The following is a 26,531-nucleotide window of genomic DNA, read 5'->3' as shown; positions in this document are numbered from 1 at the left end:
AAACAGAGAAACAGAGGAGCGGAGGCAGCACATTGTAGAGAAACAGAGAAACAGAGGAGCGGAGGCAGCACATTGTAGAGAAACAGAGAAACAGAGGAGCTGAGGCAGCACATTGTAGAGAAACAGAGGAGCGGAGGCAGCACATTGTAGAGAAACAGAGGAGCGGAGGAGCGGAGGCAGCACATTGTAGAGAAACAGAGAAACAGAGGAGCGGAGGCAGCACATTGTAGAGAAACAGAGGAGCGGAGGCAGCACATTGTAGAGAAACAGAGGAGCGGAGGCAGCACATTGTAGAGAAACAGAGGAGCGGAGGAGTGGAGGCAGCACATTGTAGAGAAACAGAGGAGCGGAGGCAGCACATTGTAGAGAAACAGAGAAACAGAGGAGCGGAGGCAGCACATTGTAGAGAAACAGAGGAGCGGAGGCAGCACATTGTAAACTGCTGAGACCCTGAATATCACACTGCTGCTGCTTTCACTGTTATTAAACCTCACTGCTACCTCGCCCATCAGGCCAACTAATCACATCAATAGAGCAACCTGTGTGTGTGTGTGTGTGTGTGTGTGTGTGTGTGTGTGAGCTGCCTGCCTGCCTGCCTCTCTCTCTGATAGTGCAGTTTCCATTACATTACTAATCTATTGGCCTGGCTTCATAGTGTTTCATAAATACCATCCTGCTATTTCCTTATTTCTACCCTTCTGGAATCCATTAAGATTTCACACAGTCAGATTCCCAAATGGCACCTTATTCCCTATTTAGAGCACTACTTTTGACTAGAGCCCCACAAAAGTCGTACACTATAATGGGAATAGGGTGCCATTTGGGATAACTGGGTTCGTCAGGTTTGGAATTGTTCCGGGGAAAAAGCATGTTATTAAGCTGTATCCTGTACTGCGTCAGAGTTTGATGAATATTTGATTATGGAAGAATTGTTCCATAAACAGTGTTTTGATTAATATGAAGTTAGAGCAGAATGGTTCTGTACGTAGAAAAACACAGTCTGTGGAAGAAAAACATGGTACCGGGAACCAGGAACCCGTTCTATAGAACCCTCTAGATGGAATAGCATTTAGGGTGGGAAAACAGGCCGACAAATAACCCTAGAATTGACCTGCCTTGTCACGCTACACTTAGCCTGCCTGTATGGGTGACTTGTGGCCAGTTAGTGGTGCTCAAACACACACATCCTCGCTCGCTCGCACGCACACACGCACGCACACACACACACACACGGCTGTGAGTTAATAAAGGAGCAGCAGTCACTAGTCTGACGGGGGCTTTCTATTAGAGCTCAGCCAGCCGGGCAGCTCACTCCACAACACTTTATCACACTGTCATTCACACCACCACACGCAAGTGTGTGTGTGTGTGTGTGTCTCTGTGTGTGTGTGTGTGTGTGTGTGTGTGTGTGTGTGTGTGTGTGTGTGTGTGTGTGTGTGTGTGTGGAATAGAGACTGACAGAGAGAGAGAGAGAGATAAAAATATGAAAGAGAGAATGAAGCAGCAGCAGGGATCAGGGGTGACAAACGATCAGGATATTTCTGTCCCCACAGGATGATGAATCGAGACAAGATCTGGCAGGTGAAAGATGGACCCTTATATAGGTAGCGTCCCAAATTACACCCTAATCCTTATAAAGCGCACTACTTTTGACCAGGGCCCATAGGGTTCTGGTCAGAAGCGGTGCATGATATAGGGTTGCCATTCGGAACGCAGACATGGAATGTAATAAGAATGGAAGTAATTGACCTGTCGTTGACTTCCCGTCTAAAAAGTGCTATATTCACTTAAAAAGGCACTAACCATCTCTTTAAGGAACAATGAAAGCCATTACTAAGAGTATTGGCTTCATAACTAATGCAGAGGAAGGTATGTTAATAGTAAGTTCTACACTGTGTTCCAAATGGCAGCCTGTTGTCTGTATAAGGCTCTGGTCAAAAGTAGTGCACTATATAGAAAATGGGGTGCCATTTGGGATTCAGACCTATTAATGAGTACATTCAATGTGGTAATGGAGATGCCATAGAAATGTAGGGGGGATATAGAATGCTGGATGGAGACAAATAGAGAGAACATAGTGTGTGTGTGTGTGTGTGCGTGTGTGTGTGTGTGTGTGTGTGTGTGTGTGTGTGTGTGTGTGTGTGTGTGTGTGTGTGTGTGTGTGGAAAGCCAAGCCTGCTAAGTAACTGTCAGAGATTGACAGAATGTAGAGATACAGAGAGGAAGAAAGAAGAGAGGGAGGGTGAGAATAGGGGGACAATGTGAGAGGAGCGGTGACAATGGGAGAAGGGTACAAGTCACTCTCTCTCTCTCAATGGAAAGTGTTACCATATACATTGCCAAAGCAAACATACAGACAGATATTTTTTTTAAATGATGAAGCAGATAGATACCTGGTTGGTCATTCCACTGGCTGTCCCTACAGGTGTGTCAGGAAGCTACATATTTTGCAGCTAAGAGTTTTTTTCGATATTGGATTTTTTCCTTTTCTGTTTTGGTTTCAAAATCTTTGTATTCGTTTTTTAAATTTTGGGGAAGAAAATAGCCCGTAAGTCTTTATAGTTCTGGCAATGTAGGAGAAAATGCAGCTGTGTCTCGACCTCTCTCTGGGCCAGTTTCTATGGACATGTTGTGCTCACTGAGTACATAGTCCGTGTTTTTCTTCATTTTCTACCAGTCATAGTGGTCAGATATTTGGCTCTAAGCAGACTAGCATTGAAGTTAACTTTGTCTTTCCAATACGTGATAGATTATTTTCTTTGCTTTGTGATAATTTGGTTGGACCAGTGGTGTCCTGAGGCTTTGTTGCCTTGGTAGTGGTTAGCGAAATTAGCCTCAGGACCAGCTGTCTGAGGGGACTCTTCTCTATGGTCACATCTTGGCATTTAAGGGCTTTGTAGGAGTGGGAGTAGGGCTGTGGCGGTCATGAAATTGTCAGCCGGTTATTGTCATGCATAAGACTGCCAGTCTCACGGTAATTTACCGGTAATTAACATAAACACGTTTAGCATTTCCAGACCTCCAAGCATACAAGCTACATACAAGAAGAATATGATTGGACTTAGGTGAATAACATAGAAAGGATAATTTTCCCATTCCGGAGCAAATGCACATTATGAAGTGGCTATGTTGAGTGTAAAAGTGATCATTTGAAACAGGTCCTATACAATAGATTTAGAGTTATTTGGCAACTTTAGTAGTGAATGATACAAACCATGTCGGCCTTAGAAATCAAAACATATATGGGCTGCATGATGCGGCTATGATGCGGCTATGATGCGGCTATGATGCGACTATGATGCGGCTATGATGCGGCTATTCAAGCTTGGCTCTGTTCCTTGCCTCTGGCTGCACAGCTGTTCTCTCATCAAGTGATCATATTTTTACCCATTAGTCTGTTCTCAATTTAATCTGCTCTTTACTAATATGTCAAATTAGTTTAGATTCAGAACTGCCCATTATCAAATGGGGTATAATAATGAAAAAACTAAAACAACAACTGCATTGTTGGTTAAGGACTTGTAACCTATGTACTGGAATAGGGAATGGAGGCCACTCTCCCACCGTTATGTTTTGCACTCATGTTGGGTAGGCTATTCAAATCCAATTGTATTTGTCACATGTGCCGAATACAACATGTGTAGACCTTAAAGGGAAATGCTTACTTACAAGCACTTTTATATTATTATTATACCCCTTTTTCTTCCCAATTTCGTGGTATCCAATTGGCAGTTACAGTCTTGTCCAATTGGTGGTTATAGTCTTGTCTCATCGCTGCAACTCCCGTATGGACTCGGGAGAGGCAAACATCGAGAGCTATGCATCCTCCGAAACACGACCCTGCCAAGCCACACCGCTTCTTGACACACTGCTCGCTTAACCCAGAAGCCAGCCACACCAACGTGTCGGAGAAAACACTGTACACCTGGCTGACCGTGTCAGCGTGCATTGCTCCTGGCCGCCACAAGGAGTCGCTACAGCGCGAAGGGACAAGGACATCCCAGCATCGTCCCATAACCCGGACGATGCTGGGCCAATTGTGCGGCTGCCACAGAGCCTGTACTCGAACCAGGATCTCTAGTGGCACAGCTAGCACTGCGATGCAGTGCCTTAGACCACTGCCGTGTGTGTGTGTGTGTGGTTCCCAATCAGAGGCAGCTGTCTATTGTTGTCTCTGGTTGAGGATCACATATAAGTTGTCATTTTCCTTTTGGGTTTTGTGGGACCTTGTTTTCTGTTTAGTGTCTGTGCCTGACAGAACTGTGCCCTTTCGTTTTTCACGTTTGTTATTTTGTTTGAGTGTTTTTTGAATATTAAAATCATGAACACTTTCCACGCTGCGTCTTGGTCTACTCATTCTACCACCAACGAGAGCCGTAACACTTGTCCAATTGGTGGTTACAACCCTCCCCTAACCCGGACGACGCTGGGCCAATTGTGCGGCTGCAACAGAGCATGTACTCGAACCAGGATCTCTAGTGGCACAGCTAGCACTGTGATACAGTGCCTTAGACCACTGCACCACTCAGGATGCCCCTCAAAACTGCAGTTTTAAGAAAAAGAAGTGTTAAGTAAAAAATAGACAAGTAAAAAATATGAATAAAAATAACAAATAATTAAGAGCAGCAGTAAAATAACAGTAGTGAGGTTATATACAGGGGGTACCGGTATAGAGTCAATGTGCGGGGGGCACCGGTTAGTCGCGGTAATTGTGGTAATATGTACATGTAGGTAGAGTGAAAGTGACTATGCATAGATAATAAACAGAGAATAGCAGCAGTGTAAAATAGGGGGTGGGGGGGTGACAATGCAGTCTGGGTAGCTATTTGATTAGCTATTCAGGAGTCTTATGGCTTGGGGGTAAAAGCTGTTAAGAAGCCATTTTACCCAGACTTGGCGCTCCGGTACCACCTGTCGTGCGGTAGCAGAGAAAACTCTATGACAAGGGTGGCTGGAGTCTTTGACAATTTTTAGGGCCTTCCTCTGACACCACCTGGTATAGAGGTCCTGAATGGCAGGAAGCTTGGCCCCAGTGATGTACTGGGCCCTATACACTACCCTCTGCAGTGCGTACGGTAATTTCGCTGCGCCTCAGGTGACATTCCACCCAAACACTGTATCCCAGGGGCTCTTTTGTCCAACCCTATTTCTGCAGCTACCAAGTGCTTAATTTGGGAAACCAACTGAAATCTGTTCGGGAACATCGATAGTAACATGTTTTCATAACTAAACATATTTCATTAAACTGTTGACAGCCCCCCCCCCCCCCTATGCGCGCCGTAGAAAGGAACGAAAGAGAGGGGAGGAGATGGAAACTCATGGTGGTGAGACATTCTGCAGCTAAAAGTAATGTGTCAGTCTATTAATTATGAAAATAGAAAAGCCTTATCACTAGGCTATTCAAAATCTAAAACAAATTCACTATAATTGTAGGCTAAATCGTAAATTTGATTAATGTAGGCTAGACCAATTACGTACCAAAGATATTTTACATCAGCATTGTTGCTTGTTTTTCTGCCATGTGTAACACGCGGTTGGCTATGTATTGTATAATGGCACAATCGTTATTATAATTCAGGGTATGCATATGCACGGGTGTTTTGAATGAATCATCCCCTTAGAAAGCCCTGTCCATTTCGTTGTATTTGGCTTTGAAACATCCACAAGGACCATGTTTTCCCACTCAGCTTCAACCTGCTGTTGAACTTCTTTCTCCAAATTGATCATCAGAGTGCATAAGAGGAGTTTACCGTGAGTCAACGGTCATGTGGAATTTCACTGCGATCATGACTCATAACTGCTGGTGATGCAGTAAGATGCAGTAATACGGTCATCACAACAGTCCGAAGTGGGGGGGGGGGGGTCACTTGTTTCTAAATTATTCTAACATTTGGTGGCTCTTCTTTAGATATTAATCAGAAGAGGGAATTGGCCTAATTCTGCTCTGCATGTGATGTTTGTAATTTTTCTCTGTAGCCTGAGGATGCTCGTACAGAGTTCCGCATGCTGGGTTTCCATTGGGGGTTTGTCCCATTTGTCAAAGTCTTGCTTTGTAAGCACAGCGCACACTTTACTGCCATAAAGTGCAATTGGTTCTATTATTAATTTGAATATTTTCGGCCAGATCCCCTCTCCTCCGCTCTCTCTCTCTGTCACTCACCGGTGCACGCCGCTGTTGCACATGACGATGTGTGTGGCTCCGAGGCGAGAGCAGAGTTCTGATGCCACGGTAAGCAGGCCGACTCCTGACGCCCCACAGGCTGTATACTGACAGGCTGCCGTGCGACGGGAGGAGATGAAACTCTCCATCAGCCGGTACAACTCCTCCAGAGCATTCAGAGGACGCATCAACTGGGAGGAGAGGAGAAGGAGAGGTAGGAGAAAGGGAGGGAGGGTTAATACTGTATGACTACTGTATCAGACCCTGCGATTGACTAGCGTCCTGTCCAGGGGGTATACTTGTACATCAAGCTGTCTCGCTCTGCAGAAACAGGACCATTGTGCCATGGATCATTCTGGCTCGGACAAGGCTAATTGCTATGACTGCATAACGTGAGTATCAGACCACGACTCCACTGTAACTAACCTATGAAGCTGGAGTTTCCTGATCCTCTTACCTTGTCTATGAGGGCAGCTTTAGGTGTGGAGCTGGGGGGAAGGTTGGACTTATCCAGGTAGAAAGCCCTGTAGAGAGGAACACAGGAAGGTTAGACAATGCTGCTCCCTTGCATGACAATGGTTTTAGCTAATGATAAACAATGTTTAACTGACTATTCATGAGGTTAGGGTAAGCCCTCCACACTATGGCAACCAGTAGCCCTACGTGTTATGCCATATCCTTTGCACCAATTTATTTAACCTTTATTTGACCAATAGGTCAGACTCAGTAGCAGCAGATCAGACCGGCCCAGGCCCTGCTCTGCAAAGCAGGGAAAATAGGGCAGCAGTCCATCAAGTGTTTGTTTTGGAGCTGGGTGGTGTGGTGCATCAAATCATCTGTCTCACCCAGTCCAAGCTCCAGATCCTAGCTCAGCAGATATACAAACTAAGTATGTGTCCCGAATGGCACCCTATTCCCTATATACCCTATATAGTGCACTACTTTTGACCAGGGCTCTATGTAGGGTGCCATTTGTGATGCAGACTGAGCATCTCATCTGGGCTTCGTTCCTTCATTCATTCAATGAGCGGGGAGGGTGTAGTTTCATAGTGTGCTGGAGGGTGTAGTTTCATAGTGTGGCCACTGGAGGCAGTACTAGCCTGGTCTCTCTATTCTATGGAGATGGCTGGCTGGAGAATGGACGATGTGTGTGATGCTAATGGTGCTGGCTCAGCAGTACGTAAAATCAGTCACAGTCAGTCAACCCCCTCTTATTATACCAAGTGTGTGTGTGTGTGTGTGTGTGTGTGTGTGTGTGTGTGTGTCCTATTATACTGTACCAAATATGCTTCAAGCTATGAATCAAGGCAGGTACTACAACTATCTACAACCATCAGAGTGCTACAACCATCACAGCCTCAAGCATTGGAGAGACACACACACACACACACACACACACACACACACACACACACACACACACACACCACACAGAATGGTATGCATCTGCCTGTGGCCATTAGCCTCCTATCCTGCATCTAAGAATCTTCAGTTGGCGATATGCGATATCCTTTCTGCTAGCCAAAGTATTGTTACTCATATACTGGATAGAGACATATCCCTGCAGATTCCCATTGACATGTTTCCTTGTGTTTAGGCTTGTGTTTAGAAAAGTGTAATGCCAGGGATATTGTTCATACTGCTGACAATAAAAGCTAATCCATTCATGTTTAGTTTAGTCTGCCCAGTACATGTATGAGTCCCAACGATTCCCTATTTAGTGCACTACTTTAGACCAGGGTCCATTGGGAGGGAATAGGGTACCATTTGGGATTGCAGACAGACTGCCTTGATGTTTATTATCACAATGATATTTTTGCCTGACATTGAAACAGTTATGGTTCAGGATTTAATAACGCTGTAAATCAGTACTGGCAGGGTGGGGAGATCAAGTTTAGTCTACAAACACACAAACGCACACACCAGGGTGTCCGTTAGGAAAAATTGGCGCTGGACAAATGACCGGGAATATTTGTATTTATCGGACATTTAAGCTATTTACCAGCCATCGATATGCATTGGGTAGGTAACCCATTAGGCTGTCTGTCTACCCACACAGCCAGCGCCATTCCATAAACGATGGATATTGGGTAGGTAACCCATTAGGCTGTCTGTCCACCCACACAGCCAGCGCCATTCCATAAACGACGGATATTGGGTAGGTAACCCATTAGGCTGTCTGTCCACCCACACAGCCAGCGCCATTCCATAAACTACGGATATTGGGTAGGTAACCCATTAGGCTGTCTGTCCACCCACACAGCCAGCGCCATTCCATAAACGACGGATATTGGGTAGGTAACCCATTAGGCTGTCTGTCCACCCACACAGCCAGCGCCATTCCATAAACGACGGATATTGGGTAGGTAACCCATTAGGCTGTCTGTCCACCCACACAGCCAGCGCCATTCCATAAACGACGGATATTGGGTAGGTAACCCATTAGGCTGTCTGTCCACCCACACAGCCAGCACCATTCCATAAACGACGGATATTGGGTAGGTAACACTTTAGGTTGTCTGTCCACCCACACAGCCAGCGCCATTCCATAAACAACGGATATTGGGTAGGTAACCCATTAGGCTGTCTGTCCACCCACACAGCCAGCGCCATTCCATAAACAACGGATATTGGGTAGGTAACCCTTTAGGCTGTCCGTCCACCCACACAGCCAGCACCATTCCATAAACTACGGATATTGGGTAGGTAACCCATTAGGCTGTCTGTCCACCCACACAGCCAGCGCCATTCCATAAATGACGGATATTGGGTAGGTAACCCATTAGGCTGTCCGTCCACCCACACAGCCAGCGCCATTCCATAAACGACGGATATTGGGTAGGTAACCCATTAGGCTGTCTGTCCACCCACACAGCCAGCGCCATTCCATAAACGACGGATATTGGGTGGGTAACCCATTAGGTTGTCTGTCCACCCACACAGCCAGCACCATTCCATAAACGACGGATATTGGGTAGGTAACCCATTAGGCTGTCTGTCCACCCACACAGCCAGCACCATTCCATAAACGACGGATATTGGGTAGGTAACCCATTAGGCTGTCTGTCCACCCACACAGCCAGCGCCATTCCATAAACGACGGATATTGGGTGGGTAACCCATTAGGTTGTCTGTCCACCCACACAGCCAGCGCCATTCCATAAACAACGGATATTGGGTAGGTAACCTTTTAGGCTGTCCGTCCACCCACACAGCCAGCACCATTCCATAAACTACGGATATTGGGTAGGTAACCCATTAGGCTGTCCGTCCACCCACACAGCCAGCGCCATTCCATAAACGACGGATATTGGGTGGGTAACCCATTAGGTTGTCTGTCCACCCACACAGCCAGCACCATTCCATAAACGACGGATATTGGGTAGGTAACCTTTTAGGCTGTCCGTCCACCCACACAGCCAGCACCATTCCATAAACTACGGATATTGGGTAGGTAACCCATTAGGCTGTCTGTCCACCCACACAGCCAGCGCCATTCCATAAACGATGGATATTGGGTAGGTAACCCATTAGGCTGTCTGTCCACCCACACAGCCAGCACCATTCCATAAACGACGGATATTGGGTAGGTAACACTTTAGGCTGTCCGTCCACCCACACAGCCAGCACCATTCCATAAACAACGGATATTGGGTGGGTAACCCATTAGGCTGTCTGTCCACCCACACAGCCAGCGCCATTCCATAAACGACGGATATTGGGTAGGTAACCCATTAGGCTGTCCGTCCACCCACACAGCCAGCGCCATTCCATAAACGACGGATAGTAGCTAAATGAGACACATTTACGTGTCCTTAAAAACAGCCTATAACTAATTACAAAAACACTATTTCCATCTGTAGCATATGCAAAATTTTAGAGCATATTTTCTTTCACGATTTTTGCTTTCCTAAAACAAATATTGTCCACCACACTGTTCAGCTATTAGAGATATGAGCACTAGTTGCATCAGGGCACTGCATAGGCCTATTGGCTTAGGCGTCCACTGTATTAGGTCTATCCATTTTGGGGGTCAAAAAATATAAAAAGGAAGAGAAGCTTAGTCCTAGCCCCAGAGAGAGAGATAAGAGATATGCCGGGGGCTTGCTACGACACAACATGCATTTCAGATAGGCTACTGCGTCTGCTTTAGATATATAGGAGTTTATTTTTATTTATTTATTTTATTTCACCTTTATTTAACCAGGTAGGCAAGTTGAGAACAAGTTCTCATGTACAATTGCGACCTGGCCAAGATAAAGCAAAGCAGTTCGACACATACAATGACACAGAGTTACACATGGAGTAAAACAAACATACAGTCAATAATACAGTAGAAACAAGTCTATATACGATGTGAGCAAATGAGGTGAGATAAGGGAGGTAAAGGCAAAAAAAAGGCCATGGTGGCAAAGTAAATACAATATAGCAAGTAAAACACTGGAATGGTAGATTTGCAGTGGAAGAATGTGCAAAGTAGAAATAAAAAATAATCGGGTGCAAAGGAGCAAAATAAATAAATATATAAAATAAATTCAGTAGGGAAAGAGGTAGTTGTTTGGGCTAAATTGTAGGTGGGCTATGTACAGGTGCAGTAATATGTGAGCTGCTCTGACAGCTGGTGCTTAAAGCTAGTGAGGGAGATAAGTGTTTACAGTTTCAGAGATTTTTGTAGTTCGTTCCAGTCATTGGCAGCAGAGAACTGGAAGGAGAAGCGGCCAAAGAAATAATTGGTTTTGGGGGTGACCAGAGAGATATACCTGCTGGAGCACGTGCTACAGGTGGGTGATGCTATGGTGACCAGTGAGCTGAGATAAGGGGGGACTTTACCTAGCAGGGTCTTGTAGATGACATGGGAGCCAGTGGGTTTGGCGACGAGTATGAAGCGAGGGTCAGCCAACGAGAGCGTACAGGTCGCAATGGTGGGTAATATATGGGGATGGCACTGTGATAGACTGCATCCAATTTGTTGAGTAGGGTATTGGAGGCTATTTTGTAAATGACATCGCCGAAGTCGAGGATTGGTAGGATGGTCAGTTATACAAGGGTATGTTTGGCAGCATGAGTGAAGAATGCTTTGTTGCGAAATAGGAAGCCATTAGATTTAACTTTGGATTGGAGATGTTTGATGTGGGTCTGGAAGGAGAGTTTACAGTCTAAACAGACACCCAGGTATTTGTAGTTGTCCACGTATTCTAAGTCAGAGCCGTCCAGAGTAGTGATGTTGGACAGGCGGGCAGGTGCAGGCAGCGATCGGTTGAAGAACATGCATTTAGTTTTACTTGTATTTAAGAGCAATTGGAGGCCACGGAAGGAGAGTTGTATGGCATTGAAGCTTGCCTGGAGGGTTGTTAACACAGTGTCCAAAGAAGGGCCAGAAGTATACAGAATGGTGTCGTCTGCGAACAGGTGGATCAGAGACTCACCAGCAGCAAGAGCGACATCATTGATGTATACAGAGAAGAGAGTCGGTCCAAGAATTGAACCCTGTGGCACCCCCATAGAGACTGCCAGAGGTCCGGACAGCAGACCCTCCGATTTGACACACTGAACTCTATCAGAGAAGAGGTTGGAGAACCAGGCGAGGCAATCATTTGAGAAACCAAGGCTGTCGAGTCTGCCGATGAGGATGTGGTGATTGACAGAGTCGAAAGCCTTGGCCAGATCAATGAATACGGCTGCACAGTTGTTAAGGGAATTTTTATCAATAATGACTAATTATGTATACATTTCAATCAGGACTGACTAATCAGAATACTATTATGTTACTGTATATGTATGAATTTTCTTTTTAATCCTAGTACTGAATATAATGTGTGTAAATATAATCAAGAATTAGAACAATGACTGTCTGTTCCTTGGTAGAAATTAATTAACTATATCGCCAGACTGGCTAGAATGCTTATCTACATAGGCTGGCCTTGGCTCTAGACGATGTGGGAAGGCTTGAGAACTATACAGCCTTTGTACCAGTGTCAAGAAGAGAAGGAACAGTTAGAAAACGCTGACGTCATTTTCAGTTTATAACCTGTGGTAAAATGTATCATGGGCAGTACTCTCGAGAATAAACGCTGCTGGTTGATTTTTATGACTGGTCTCTGTCCATTTTATACAAATAAGAGTCTTACAAATTCTCATGAATTGACAGTGTGTTTAATTTTAATTGGGTATTAAAACATAGAGGAATATAATTCCTGTAACAACAGTAATGTTTCTTATCGATGCCGGTTAAGATATCGTTTAGGACCTTGAGCGTGGCTGAGGTGCACCCATGACCAGCTCTGAAACCAGATTGCATAGCAGAAAGGGTATGGTGAGATTCTAAATGGTCGGTAATCTGTTTGTTGACTTGGCTTTCGAAGACCTTAGAGAGGTTGAACAGGCTAGTAATAGGGGTGGCAACAATTTCGGCAGATAATTTTAGAAAGAAAGAGTCCAGATTGTCTAGCCCGGCTGATTAGTAGGGGTCCAGATGTTGCAGCTCTTTCAGAACATCAGCTGACTGGATTTGGGAGAAGGAGAAATGGGGAAGGCTTGGGCGAGTTGCTGTGGGGTTTTTTTACATTCTGTTGAGACATTTTCATTCGAAAAATGGAGTACAGAAGGATGCTAATTCGTACATTTTTAATATGAATATTTTTTTTATAAAGACAACCATTATATTGTTAGATTATAGGAGTAACTCCAGTAGGCCAAAAACATTCTTCCTCACCTCAAGTTCAACTGCCGGAGTCGGTCGGAGCGTTGCTGCGCACTGCCTCATATCAAAGGCCTGCAGTATAATAGGCTAATAGCCACACCACACCTTCAAAAAGTTTCTAAACTTTATTAGGGTAATATCAAAAGTAAATCAAGCCATTGTTTATAGGGAAAAAACGAGCAGGATATTATATTCCGGACAACACAACATTATAGTTGGAACTTAATTTGGCCAAAGAAATGGCTCAACCGAATTAAACAAAATGCTTGCAAACTGGTTTAAACCTTCACAAAAGTTTTGAACAGCTTATATTGCAGTAGTTACCAAGAAAGGCTAGTGCCTGCCATACCTAACAAATGAAAGGCTAATTATATTTATTTTACAACAGGCACACAAATCAAACTTAATTTAGCCAATGAAAATGTCTCAACAGAATGTAAAAAAACAAACACATTTAGCATATGTAGCCCTTTCCTATCGTCAAATTACCTAGTGGCCTCATGGGTGGAATGTTATTCATAGTTTTCATAATTAATCATCTTTTTTTTTACATTTTTCTTTTTTTACACAGAAAATCCAGTGTTTCTATGTCAAACAGTTTTGTTATATTTCAGTCTTCTGTGATGTATATAAAGTGTAATATCGGGATGCAAATACAAAATGTAATACATTTCAACTCTATATCTGACATGGTACAAGTGACTTATTTTTGTTAAGCCCCTAATCATGTGTGTGAGGTGTATACTTTTGTTTCAAAGTAGATTTGTTAAAGACTACCAATAAACACTCTGTGTGACCCTGACTGAGCCCATAGCAGTAACAGGTTATAAAGAACTGGCTTGGATTAATAAATATCCCTACAATAATATAAAATAATAATATGTGTAAAACAAATTACTATATATATATATATATATATATATATATATACAAAAACTATACCAAAATTGCATCCTACCTGAACAGTTGAACATTACTCAATAGAGAAAATGAGTAGACCTATCATCTTATAAAGTAATTCACAGTGCTTTATTAAAAATGATAAACTTGGCTGCAAGCAGTGTTATATCAGACCGTATACCACGGGTATGACAAAACATGTATTTTTACTGTTCTAATTAAGTTGGTAACCAGTTTATAATAGCAGTAAGGCACCTCTGGGGTTTGTGGTATATGGCCAATATACCACGGCTAAGGGCTGTATCCAGGCACTCCGCATTGCACCGTGCTAAAGAACAGCCCTTAGCCGTGCTATATTGGCCGTATACCACACCCTTGGGGCTTATTGCTGAAGTGTAATAGACTACCGAGATGGTATTGAAGAAATACGTTGTTTCATCACCCTGTGATTCAAAATATTTTAATATGCAACCTAATTCAGTGATTGTCATGCATTGTGGGTAGACACTTATGCTACTGTTGTTATATTTCACTTTTAAAATAGAGCGACATCATTTTGGGATATTTTTGTTGTTCAATGGAGATTCATTTTCCTGCATCTTTACATGCTCTAATATCATAGGCGAATTTATTTGGGGCTAATTCACCACATGAGTAAGTGGAAACTCAAAACAGATCACCATAACTCATAGTAGCCGCGTGCTAATCTAAAATGACATTTAATGTCCAATGTGGCAGTTGTAGCCTACCGCCCAATGAGGCATATGCACTCGCAATGGCCAATCCGCATTTCGCAGGCTCCGTATCTCAAAGCCATATCCAATATCTTTGCATAATTGTTGCTACTGAACTCATAATTGAGAGAAATAAAAAAGTCCTGTATATCTACAGAAAGCTGAGAGCATCTTCTCTCCATCTGTAACAACAGGATAGCTTCCTTGCAATCAGAATACTTTTCTTTCTCCCTAGGCAAATGCTCCTCTCTCGCTCTCACCTCAGCAGCAAGGCAGCCCTGGATAATTTGGCAGGCTATATTTGTATTTATCGGCCAAAAGCCGTCAATTACCGGCAAACGGAAGCCCTGGCACACAGCACAGTTACATCATCGGCACCATAGCATTATCCTTTAACTTGCAGTCTCCCAAAGCTAAATGACTATGAGGGGAGTTTACTATTGGTTCAGGCAGAGTTAACGGTCCATGTAATTGGTTCAACACTGGCTTATCATTCACAAAATGCTTGAGATAGCGCAGGAGTTATGCTGAGCTTTCGGCTAGAAACGTTATTCACTTCAATCCCCCCCATCCATAAACAGTTTGCAAGCACATATAATGGCATAGGGCCAATAACGAACATTAATCATTTAAAAGGGTTGATGGGTGGTTCTCTGCAAATTCCTATTTGCTAAATATGAGATTTTGTCATTCAGACTCATGCTGTTTGCACTTGGTAACTATTGTGTGTGTGTGTGTGTGTGTGTGTGTGCGTGTGTGTGTGCGTGTGTGCGCAAAGAGATGTGTGCGGAAAAACAAAAAGTCTGGAGTGCATCAAAGCCAGTATCCTCCTTACATTATCCAAGAAGCGATGACAAAAAAAAAACATTAATCTTGCTCCAAAAATACTTTGACTTCATATTGTAGGCATTAAAGCTATGTTTTACTAGCATAAAACAAAATGAAAGTCAACAAGACAATAACACTCAAAAGTTACCCCATAAAAGTTCTAAATATAGGTCCTGCTACAGGCCTGCTTTGCATCTTACCATTTAGTCCCTACACCACAACCCATTCACACTCCAATATCTCTCTTTCTGCCCAATAAAATTGTATCATCACACAAAACTGGTCTGCCCAAATGGCACCCTATTCCCTAAATAGTGCACTACTTTTGATTATATAGGGAATATGATGCCATTGTGGACACAGCCCTGCTCTGTCAGATAGGAATCACCTTCAATCTGAATAGACCACTCTGCCTCTGACTGAGCCTCCAATCGCACCCTATTCCCTATATGGTGCACTACTTTTGACCAGGAACCCATAGGGAATATGGTGCCATTTGGGATGAACCCTCTGTCTCAACACTGCTGCTTACACTTTTCTGTTAAAGCAAAAAAAATGTAACATCCTTGTAGATGCATTTTGCCAAGCCAAGGTCATATTACCCACTGATTATACCATAGACAAACATACTGCCCACCATGAAGAGAGAGGAGCCTGCAGGGCCTTGTCTGTGTCCCAAATGGCACCCTATTCCCTATGCAGTGCACTACGTTTGACCAGGGCACATAGGGATTATTTTGGGAATAGGGTGCCATTTGGGACCTAATCCTTGATGACTAACTAATAATAAGGGCAAACTTTAGGTCAGGATGATATCCTTTGGGTGTTTTGGTAAGTGATGCCAATTTAAAGGGACATCATTCGGTCAACGGATGGCAATTGGGTGGTTGGGAAAAACCCTATTTTGGGAACTGGGAAATTATAGTCAGCCCACACATGCAGTACTGTAACTATATACACATGTTGGTACAAGGGGATACCCATATAATCACATATCACAGTATAGGATCTCCGTGGGGTTATTGGCATGGCTGATGTATATGAGATTGTGAAACACGAGGAGCCCTGACATCACAGTTTCCTTTCCCACTGACGCTGGTGACACCCTCGCAGTTTTATCCATGCTCCTTTGCTCAATTCTGAACCCTTACGCGGAGACTGAATGAGTCTGTGTGTGCGTGAGTGTGATAGCGTACGTGTGTGAGAACATAGAGGTCAGGGACAGCCCCCCCTCCTTGCAGTCTGGGCAACAGCTCAACCTCCCAGAACACTCCGGAACCCTCTACAGGAATTCTAGAATGACAAAAGACTCGGAAGTTTAACCACATTCTAACCAGTTCCAACGTTCCGAGGGGGGAAGCATTGGATTTAACAATGCCCTGTGTTCACTCTTGGGCCATTCCCATTCCACCAGGTGGAAACAAAAGGAAAAGCCTTGGTAGCCATCTGTGTGTGAACTGTACAGGAGTTCTATGGGTCTACTTCATCTTGTTTGGTGATTTCCCAGGGTTGTTTCTCGGTCTACATCCCAAATGACACCCTATTCCCAACATAGTGTACTACTTTTGACCATAGCACATAGGGAATAGGGGGCCATTTTGGACACACACTTTGTGTGTGTGTGTGTGTGTGTGTGTATGTATAAGAGGCTATTGGAGTCCTAGGGGAACTGTAGTGGGGCAGCAGGCTCAGTGTTAAAGCCTCCTCTGTAATAACTAATGGGGTACTTTTTCCACCACATACATTTTTACACAGGGCCTTAATAGAGGATTTGGACGGCAGCCAAGGATGCCCTATGGCTTTCAGCCCAGCGCATTTGACTGAGGCCTTCCTCCAAGGAGACTTAACTCTGTATGTGTCCCATATAGCATCATATTCCCTACGTAGTGGACTATATAGGGCAGTGCTTGTCCAGGGATACAATAAAAATGCCTACTGTTGGGGGTACTTGGAGTTGGGAAATACTGATATAGGGAATAGGGTGCCATTTGGGACACAAACCACTTTGTTTCATCTTCTCCTAACAAAAGGAAAATACTCCAGGCTCTTTCCCAGGCAGGCCACGCTCATTACAATCAGTAGGAACGGACTGTGTGTGTGTGTGTGTGTGTGTGTGTGTGTGTGTGTGTGTGTGTGTGTGTGTGTGTGTGTGTGTGTGTGTGTGTGTGTGTGTGTGTGTGTGTTCGAGAGGTTCTAAGGCACATATGTTTTCTGCGTTTCAGACAAAGCTAGCGTGGGAATCTGAATAGTGGCGTGCAGTCTACTGAGGCACATCAATGAAACAAACAGAGCTGAAACAGTGAGTACAGAAACCCTGAGAGTAACGTTGCCATGCTTAAAGTACCATGCTTAAAGTAACTGCCCAGGGAAAATATCCCCTTAATCTGTTAACTCATACCCAAATAATGTTAATGCTTCCTATACTTGTATTTGTTACCAAAGCATATATTAGAGGAAAATACACTTCCAAAAGCCCAAGTGAAACGTGTATTTCAAACAGACCATTTCAAAAATGCTTACTACTTTCTCAGAGGATGATGTCATGTTTGTGGCCGAGTTTTCTCATTGACTGAGCTGGCCAATCAGCTGTTGACTTGTCATTAATATTTTATTGACCAGTATACACCAACACCATTCTGTTGTTGGGGTACGCCCACACCATACAAACACAGAAAAGCTTTAGGTTACGACCGTAACCCCGGTTCTCTGATAGTACGAGTGAGGCATTTCGCTCATACTCTATAAAAAGGGCCATGCAGCGTCTCCGAGTCAAAACAAGCAACATCTCTTCCTCGCTCATACTATCAGAGAACCAGAGTTACGGTCATAACCTAAAGTTCTCTTTCAAGGATTCGTTTCCGTATTTCATTCATGGGATATGCTGACTCCCGTATTGCCAGATGAGCTTACCCTGACGACTGACTGCCCTGTGCGACTTATCACACAAAATAGGCCCTGCCCCTCAGAAGATCCTACACGTAATACAGTATGCATCAGAGTTGGTGCAGTGATATCCAGTCTACTGTATAAAAAAACGTTGCCAATGTACGAAGCCCATACAAATATCTTGGCTAGATAGGCCCTTAAATAAAGGCCAGGATGTAGCCATTCCTCTAGTGGAATGAGCCCACAGGCCAGCAGGACACCGGAGTCCCTTACTTGTATAGGCCAAAGCATTAGCCCCCCCCCCCCCCCCCCACTATTATCCAGTGCGAAAGGAGTTGTTTAGTGAGCACTTTACCCGTGTGAGGTTTGGGCCCAGGAAACGAATAGCTGATCACGTTTTCTAAACCCCTTTGTCCTGTCCATGTACACTGCATTCAGAAAGCATTCAGACCCCTCGACTATTTCCACATTTTAGTACGTTACAGCCTTACTCAAATGGTTTATTGTTTTATTTTAAGTCATCATCAATCTACACACAATACCCCATAATGACAAAGCAAAACAGATCATTTTTTTTTGTAAAAATAAATAAATAAAAATGCAATATCACATTTACATAAGTTTTCAGAACCTTTACTCAGTACTTTGTTGAAGCACCTTAGGCAACGATTACAGCCTAGTTTCTTCTTGGGTATGACGCAACAAGCTTGGCACACCTGTATTTGGGGAGTTTCTCCCATTCTTCTCTGCAGATACTCTCACCTCTGTCAGGTTGGATGAGGAGCGTCGCTGCACAGCTATTTTCAGGTCTCGCTAGATATGTTTGATCGGGTTCCAGTCCGGGCTCTGGCTGGGCCACTCAAACCACTCCTGCGTTGTCTTGTCTGTGTGCTTAGGGTCGTTGTCCTGTCGGAAGGTGAACCTTCGCCCCAGTCTGAGGTCCTGAGTGCTTTGGAGTAGGTTTTCATCAAGGATCTCTCTGTACGTTGCTCTGTTCATCTTTTCCCCGATCCTGACTAGTCTCCCAGTCTCTGCCTCTGAAAAACATCCCCACAGCATGATACTGCCACCACCATGCTTCACCATAGGGATGGTACCAGGTTTCCTCCAGACGTGACACTTGGCATTCAGGCCAAAGAGTTCAATCTTGGTTTCATCAGACCAGAGAATCTTGTTTCTCATAGTCAGTGTACTTTAGGTGCCCAAGTCCAAGCGGGCTGTCATGTGCCTTTTACTGAGGAGTGGCTTACATCTGGCCACTCTACCATAAAGGCCTAATTAGTGAAGTTCTGCAGAAATGGTTGTTCTTCTGGAAGGTTCTCCCATCTCCACAGACAAACTCTGGAGCTCTGTCAGAGTGACCATTGGTTTCTTGGTCACCTCCCTGACCAAGCCCCTTCTACCTGATTGCTCAGTTTGGCTGGGGGGCCAGCTCTAGGAAGAGTCTTGGTGGTCAATTTCAAGCTCAATTTCAAGTCTCATAGCAAAGTGTCTGAAAACGTACGTAAATAAGTTATTTCTGCTCTTAGTTTTTGTTATAAATGTGCAACTCATTTTGGGGTATTGTGTGTAGATTGATGAGGGGAAAAAACTATTTAATCAATTTTAGAATAAGACTGTAACATAACAAAATGTGGAAAAGGTCAAGGGGTCTGAATACTTTCCGAATGCACTGTATTTGGCCTTGAGAAGGAGTTTTATGTGCTGACTAAATGGAAGCTGAGTCTTACGAGTCCTTAACGTCCGAGACAGAGTCAAGACCGAATACAAAAGTATTCAACACAGAGACAAGACCAAGACACTCAATATGTGGCCTCGAGACCAGACTCGAGACAGAGAGCGGCCTCGAGTACTGCAACACTGCCAGCTAGTGCTAACCGTTGCTCCATGAATCCCGTGTGGATATCCATCGCCTCTAATGAACCATCGGGAACATCAGCCCCCATGTTAGAGTTTGTTGACTCAGGTTAGGTTGGCATGCTAGCCTGCAACGGAGACAGGAGGGGGAGGCTAAAGCTTCCTCGGCATGTCGCACCCCAATGCAAGCAGAACAACGAGTGGGTGTCATTGGCGGATATCTTGTTTCCACAGGAGCAGAGTCGTGCCGGGAGCTTCTCCTCGTTTGGAGTGGGAGATGCTTTTGTCGCCATAGCTGGGATGTTATGTTTTAAGTCGTCAGAAAAACTATCGTGGTAGGCTAGTCAGGTAGCTAGCGATTAGTAGGTTATCTCTGACGTTGGCAGTCTGTGTAATGGCCGGATACCGTTTCCAAAAAAGACAGATAGAAAAGTTAGCTTGGTGTAGCTAGTAAAAAAACTGGAAGAAGTAAACCCACAACATTTTAAAGCTAGCTAGCGTGGTGGCTAGCTTGCTAATGACGAGTCACTGTTTGGATACAGCTAACTCAATCATGGCTGGCATAGTGTAATAAAGGCTTCTGACAAGAATGGCTTCTGAGGTAAGTGAAATACTGAAATGAATACTTGAGAGATTTTTTTCTTTTTAACATACTAAATAAAACAAATATTTAATTCATATTGTAATTCATTATAGATCATATTTCATAGAAATCTGGAAACCCTGGACAACCACTGCAAAACATATTGAGACAGTCAATGTATTAATTATGGGCCGTTCTGGCTCGGACAAGGCTTACATTGAATTGATTTGAGAGGACAAGCTACAGTACAGTGCCCACTGACTTGCTTGTATATCCCTTGTTTAAAGACGCATACCTAAATTACAGTACTACACACAGGAACAGGGAATGTAGCACCAGCTACAATTCTCAATGACTTACTTCTGTATTCCTATAAAGACCTCATATCTAAATTACAGTACCACACACAGGAACAGGGAATGTAGCACCAGCTACAAATGTAGTGCACTACATTTGACCAGGGCCAGTAGTGTACAATATAGGGTGCCACTTGAGATGCAGGCTCTCTCAGTGATATTTGTGCTGAGTCGCTGACTGCTGGGTCTCAGGGTGCTGCATGCTGAATGCATACTCAGGAAGATAATTTCCTCATCCCACAACCACCCCCATAGCAGCTGTCTGTTTACCTTGTCACAATGTATTAGATGGGGGATTAGGGGGTAGTGATGGGTTAAGGGGGGGTTCCCACATACAGTAAGCAGTAGTCTAAAAGCAATGCCCACGAAATGAACACTTTTTCACGTCTTATAGTGTATAGTAGAGTTCAATCATATCCTGCTTACTCCTCTGACCATGAGGTAAAGGACCATGGCCTATAGCATGCTAGTTATTATATCCTCCAATGCACACACGCCTCCGAACCACATGCCAGTCAACAGATGATGCAAGCACACAGTCATTGTCAAAGTCTGTGTCCCAAATGGCACCTTATCGTGCTTCTACACCTGCATTGCTTGCTGTTTGGGGTTTTAGGCTGGGTTTCTGTACAGCACTTTGAGATATCAGCTGATGTACGAAGGGCTATATAAATACATTTGATTTGATTTGATTATCCCCTTTACAGTGCACTACTTTTGACCAGGTCCCATAGGGGGGGTCAGTGCACTATATAGGGAATCATGTGCCATTTGTGGCTCACACCTAGTCATTGTCACTGCTGTCAATCTGAGGAGCAGGAAGCCCAATCTGAGGAGCAGGAAGCCCGTGTCATGTGGTGTCCTTGAGGCCTCCCAGTAGATCAGGGTTTATGGTTTATGAGAGTCACGTACTGGTGATGTTACACCCTGCTTAACACATCTGTCCACTAAATCAGCCAACCAGGAAACAGGAGCCAATAAGGACCAACCAGGAAACAGCAGCTATTAAGACTGCAGACGACAAGGACAAGCTAAAAGACAGGAAGCAAATCTGGGGTTCCAGAGCCTTAAAGGTTCTATAAAGGTTTCCGAATCGTACATCTAAAACTGTCAGATTCACATCCTGAATAAACAATCAATGACTTGATGGATGAGTGTTTAGTAGGTTAAATCAGGCGTTAGTGCGAAACTAGAATAAAAGCCTGTAACTCTAGGCTGAAGACTATTACTCTAATCGTCCCATAAAGCCAAGGTGTTAGATATAGTAGAGCACTCATCCCTTTCACCTGGAAACCCATTGGAAACAGTCCCCATGGAGACCCTCGAAACAGTCGGCCTCTTTCTAAGTCTCCCAATGGGAACCTAGGAGCACACAGCTCAACCCGGGATATGAAATACACATGGCCATCCTGTCAGCACCATTCAGCTCCTTTGCAGCCAAGAGAATGGCACTGAACAGCAGGAGAAAGAGAAATGCGCATGGCTGAACGCACAGCACACAGTAAGCACTGCTCCACAGGCTGATAAGAGGCTTTCCTGAGATTTTGGAATTCAAGGAGAACGGTCTGTGGTTTCCAAGGCATCCTATTTAAAAAGGGAAAGAGTGAGATTGACAGAGCTAGACAGAAATAGAAAGAGAGAGAGAGAGAGAGAGAGAGAGAGAGAGAGAGAGAGAGAGAGCGCAAGATCGACAGATAGACAGACAGAGGTAGAATCATCCTTGTTTCCAGACAGACAGACAGATAGACAGAAGTAGAATCCTCCCAGGTTTTTCCAGTGGTTGCCTACTTGTACCCTAGTTTGACAGGTTCCCGAGGGAGCAGACCGCACACTGAGCACAGCTTGATGTAGCTGCTCCCAGCTGTTACTGAAGCTGCATAGTGGTTTGTGTGTGTGTGTGTGTGTGTGTGTGTGTGTGTGTGTGTGTGTGTGTGTGTGTGTGTGTGTGTGTGTGTGTGTTAGTGTTGACACAAGCACAACCGAGTTTGCAATTACTGTACTGCTCCACCTCCCTGTGCTTAGCTAGTCCCAACGAATTACACAGGACAGCAGGTCACCACTCAATCAGTGACATGCACTAATATCCCAAGGTAAGATTCAGCCCTACAATCACTGGAGGGATCTTTATGACCAGGATCAAATTTACCAATAAGTATCTTGCTTGGCAGCGGTGCCTCAAACAAAGTTTGAATGACACGCAATACGTGAAGTTTTGGATTCAGCCCAAGCTAGGATTCAGCCCAAGCTGGGATTCAGCCCAAGCTAAGATTCGGCCCAGCTCACTGGAGGGCTCTTCTGTACGACCTGGATTAACTACACATAAATATCAGATGGTGCCCAGCTTGACAAGGGCCCCTGAGGCCGTGAAGATGTGCTGATCCACAGAGAGAAGAGATGAGCTATCGATATCTCGGATGGCTTTACTGACAGAAACCCTGCCCAGTGATTCCACTGCCTTGTGTATGAGTGCCAAGCACGCTCTATCGTCATCTCTACTTCGCGTAGCAGCAGTTGACGCCTACAGTCTCTCTGCCAAGGCAAGAGATGCTCTGTAGGATCCCCCATGTCTAATGTTAGCTTTAGGCAACCACCACACACACTAACTGCTTCATCTAACTGTAGATAAGAAGTCACTGAACTGCTAAACTCAAAAACCTGCAGTAATGTTAGTTTTGCATTATATATTTCAACATTCCTTCCATCTGGTCTCCCTCCCTCCCTCCCTCCTCTTCTTCTTCTTTCCCTCCTCTTCTTTCCCTCCTCTTCTTTCCCTGCTCTTCTTTCCCTCCCTTGCTCTTCCATCCTTCCCGTCTCTCGAGGTCCTGCTGTTCTCTACACATGTTCTGTTCTTCTCCTCTTTGTTCTATAGTCCCTGGCTGGGTCACTGTAGGGGCTTCCGCATGCTTCGGTTCGTCTGGCGCCTACAAGAATTTGACTAAGTGAACCGAACGAGTGTGCTCACGTACTCCCTTAAAATACCTTAGCTTGAAAAACAAGAAAAAATATGTTTATCCATCTTGAGACCTCGTAGCCTGTATACACAATTCCCCCAACATAGTTGGAATTCATTTAGAATTTTTTTCTGAGTAGATCTTAGTTGCGGAATTTTAACTAAGATGTTTGGTGCAGTAATTCTCAAGTGAAAAAAATGTGCATGAAAACGAGTCGTCTATCGTTGAAGGACAACAAACACTTCATTGAAGAATCCCTACTGTTGACCAATGACCGACGAAGGGGCGTAGACTTCGGGTTCCAGAAATTCTGCTTGCCTCGATAAAAAAAAAAATGTAACGTACACGAAAAGCTAACTAACAAAAACGGCACAAAATGTCATCATAATATATGCAAACACTGTTTCGGATGGGAAGCACGCGGAAGCTTTTAGGCTGGAGAACACTGTACAAACATTCAGAGCATTCTGCATTCTATTCCCCGCCAACATTCCCTCTGACAGAGACCTAAACTGTAAGGCTTCCACTCTGATCTACACATCAGACACTGTGCTACGTGTTGCTTTCAAAGTTTTACAAAGTGAACACGAGGAAACTGTCATAGCGCTACCCAGATAAGCTTCACAAAAGCCTATGGAATGGAGAAAATAATATATAATAATAATCAAACTACCATAACATTTTACAGTCGTCTGTTTAAAGTCGGAGTTACTGTAGGTTTTCTGCATCTTTGGCTTTCAACTATTGCTAAATACATGTGAGAAGATATCATTTCTAAAACATTGTGTGTCTGGATGCATGTGCTCTCTTTGTATAGGGTTCATCAGATCCCATGGGACCTGACATCTGTTAGTGATTTGGCCGGTTCCTTTATGTTTTTTGGATGACTTGAATGACTTCACCACCAGGTGTGATGGCTTTCCGCCGAGCGTATATCTCTGTACTGCATGTGGCGTAGGCGATGTGTGTGTGTGCGTGCGTGACAATGGGCTGCTGGGATATTTCAAAGCCACCCCCGCGCAGCACTGGTGTCGTATGTGACTGAGTTTACAGCTCGGAAGGAGGATCAGTCCCACAATGCATCTTGGCAGAGACTTCAATAGATGAGCGTATAGTGAGATCGACAGAGAAAGGATAAAAAAAAAACACATGACCGAATACTGCCTTTACAAACACACAAGTGCACAGTGTAACTGCAATTACTCTATTCACTTATCCTCTGTATGTTGTTTGGTGGACAAACGTCATTTTGTTAAATCAATCACTAGCATTTCTCTCTGTCTCTCCGTAACGTAGAGTAATATGGAGTGTGTGTATTGTGTGAGTTTGGTCCTGTCAGGGTTGTTGGCGGCCCACCAAGCTATTTATGGGTTCAACCTCAGCTCCCCTGGCCAAGCTCCAAGGATAACAAGCTGCCTGAGATTGAAGCATCCCAAATGGCACCCTATGGGTCAAACGTCGTGCACTTGTATAAGGGAATAGGGCGCCATTTGGGACACAGGGCTGGAGAGGAGAGTGACATTACAGCCAACTCCGCCTGTGGTCAGCGCCGAGACATATCGTTGTAGTGAGCGTTCGTATTATACTGTTGTGTGTAGGAACATGACAGGAACATGGGTGGCCATTTGAGTTGTATAGATTTTGAATATTGAATATTGGACAACTGCTTTTTGGCTGATGAAATTGTGTCATATTTGGGGTCAAATATCTGTTTGGTTTCAATGAAACCAGTAGCTACGTTTGTCAATCTATATCATCCTCACACGGCACATGCATCATTTAACAAGAGGTTTGGGTGTACGAGCTTCTCACAGGAACTGGTATGTTCTGGAACATTTGAACAACTGAACACTGACAGAGAGAGAGTGGGAAATTAATAGATACCTGCCGTAGGAGACAACTAGGATGAGAAGCCTTGGTCTGAACCCTAGTTCTGGACTGAAACAGTAACACTTTGCTGAAAGGTACAGTTCGTTTTGGCTGCTTTGGGCCTGGACGGCCAGCACAACTCAGAAATCTGAGTGTCTCTGCACTGTAGATGAGTCCTGAAGCTGTCCCCCAACCCAAAACCTACCTCCAACACCCAAACCCAGCCTTCCCACCCCACCCCCCACCCCCATCTTCTCCCCGTCTGTGGCCTCGCCAGCCTGTGCTTACAGAGCACATCTGCTCCCTGTTACTCCTGGAGTCTTCGCTGTCAATTCAATTAGTACGCGTCGGCTCAGGTCGTACACACACACACACACACAAGTATAAACACACACACACACATTCATGCCAAGTTCTTCTTTTCAGATGAGTCAGCTAAATTGCACACACAGCATATGTTCTGTCCTGTGACTTTCCAGCATAAAGGGAATCTTAACATCAGGGGCTTTACATGTGAAGGTGCTAGAGTGAAATCTAGGAGCTAAAAAAACCCACAAAATACACTACATATACAAAACCATATGGACACCCCTTAAAATGATTGGATTCGGCTATTGCAGACAAACCCGTTGCTGACGGGTGTATAAAATTGAGCGCACAGCCATGCAAACTCCATAGACAAACATTGGTTGTAGAACGGCTTTACT

The 26,531-nt window shown here is 44.3% G+C and overlaps 1 protein-coding gene across 2 annotated transcripts in view; it reads right to left on the bottom strand.

Annotated features, from left to right (window-relative positions):
* prex2 (phosphatidylinositol-3,4,5-trisphosphate-dependent Rac exchange factor 2) overlaps window positions 1–26,531 on the bottom strand; it is a 203,376-nt gene that overhangs the window by 20,602 nt on the left and 156,243 nt on the right. For both annotated transcript variants that reach the window (XM_036944100.2, XM_036944101.2), the window contains exons 37-38: window positions 6,618–6,684; window positions 6,161–6,351 (exon numbers count right to left, since the gene is read on the bottom strand). In XM_036944100.2, coding sequence (XP_036799995.1) covers window positions 6,161–6,351; window positions 6,618–6,684 — 258 coding nt within the window. The remainder of the gene's footprint in view (window positions 1–6,160; window positions 6,352–6,617; window positions 6,685–26,531) is intronic.

This window comes from Oncorhynchus mykiss, chromosome 15 (genome assembly GCF_057628025.1).
Source record: "Oncorhynchus mykiss isolate SJ-2025 chromosome 15, ASM5762802v1, whole genome shotgun sequence".
NCBI lineage: Eukaryota > Metazoa > Chordata > Actinopteri > Salmoniformes > Salmonidae > Oncorhynchus > Oncorhynchus mykiss.
The sequence above is the reverse complement of the archived record's forward strand: the minus strand, read 5'-3'. Positions and strand labels throughout refer to the sequence as shown.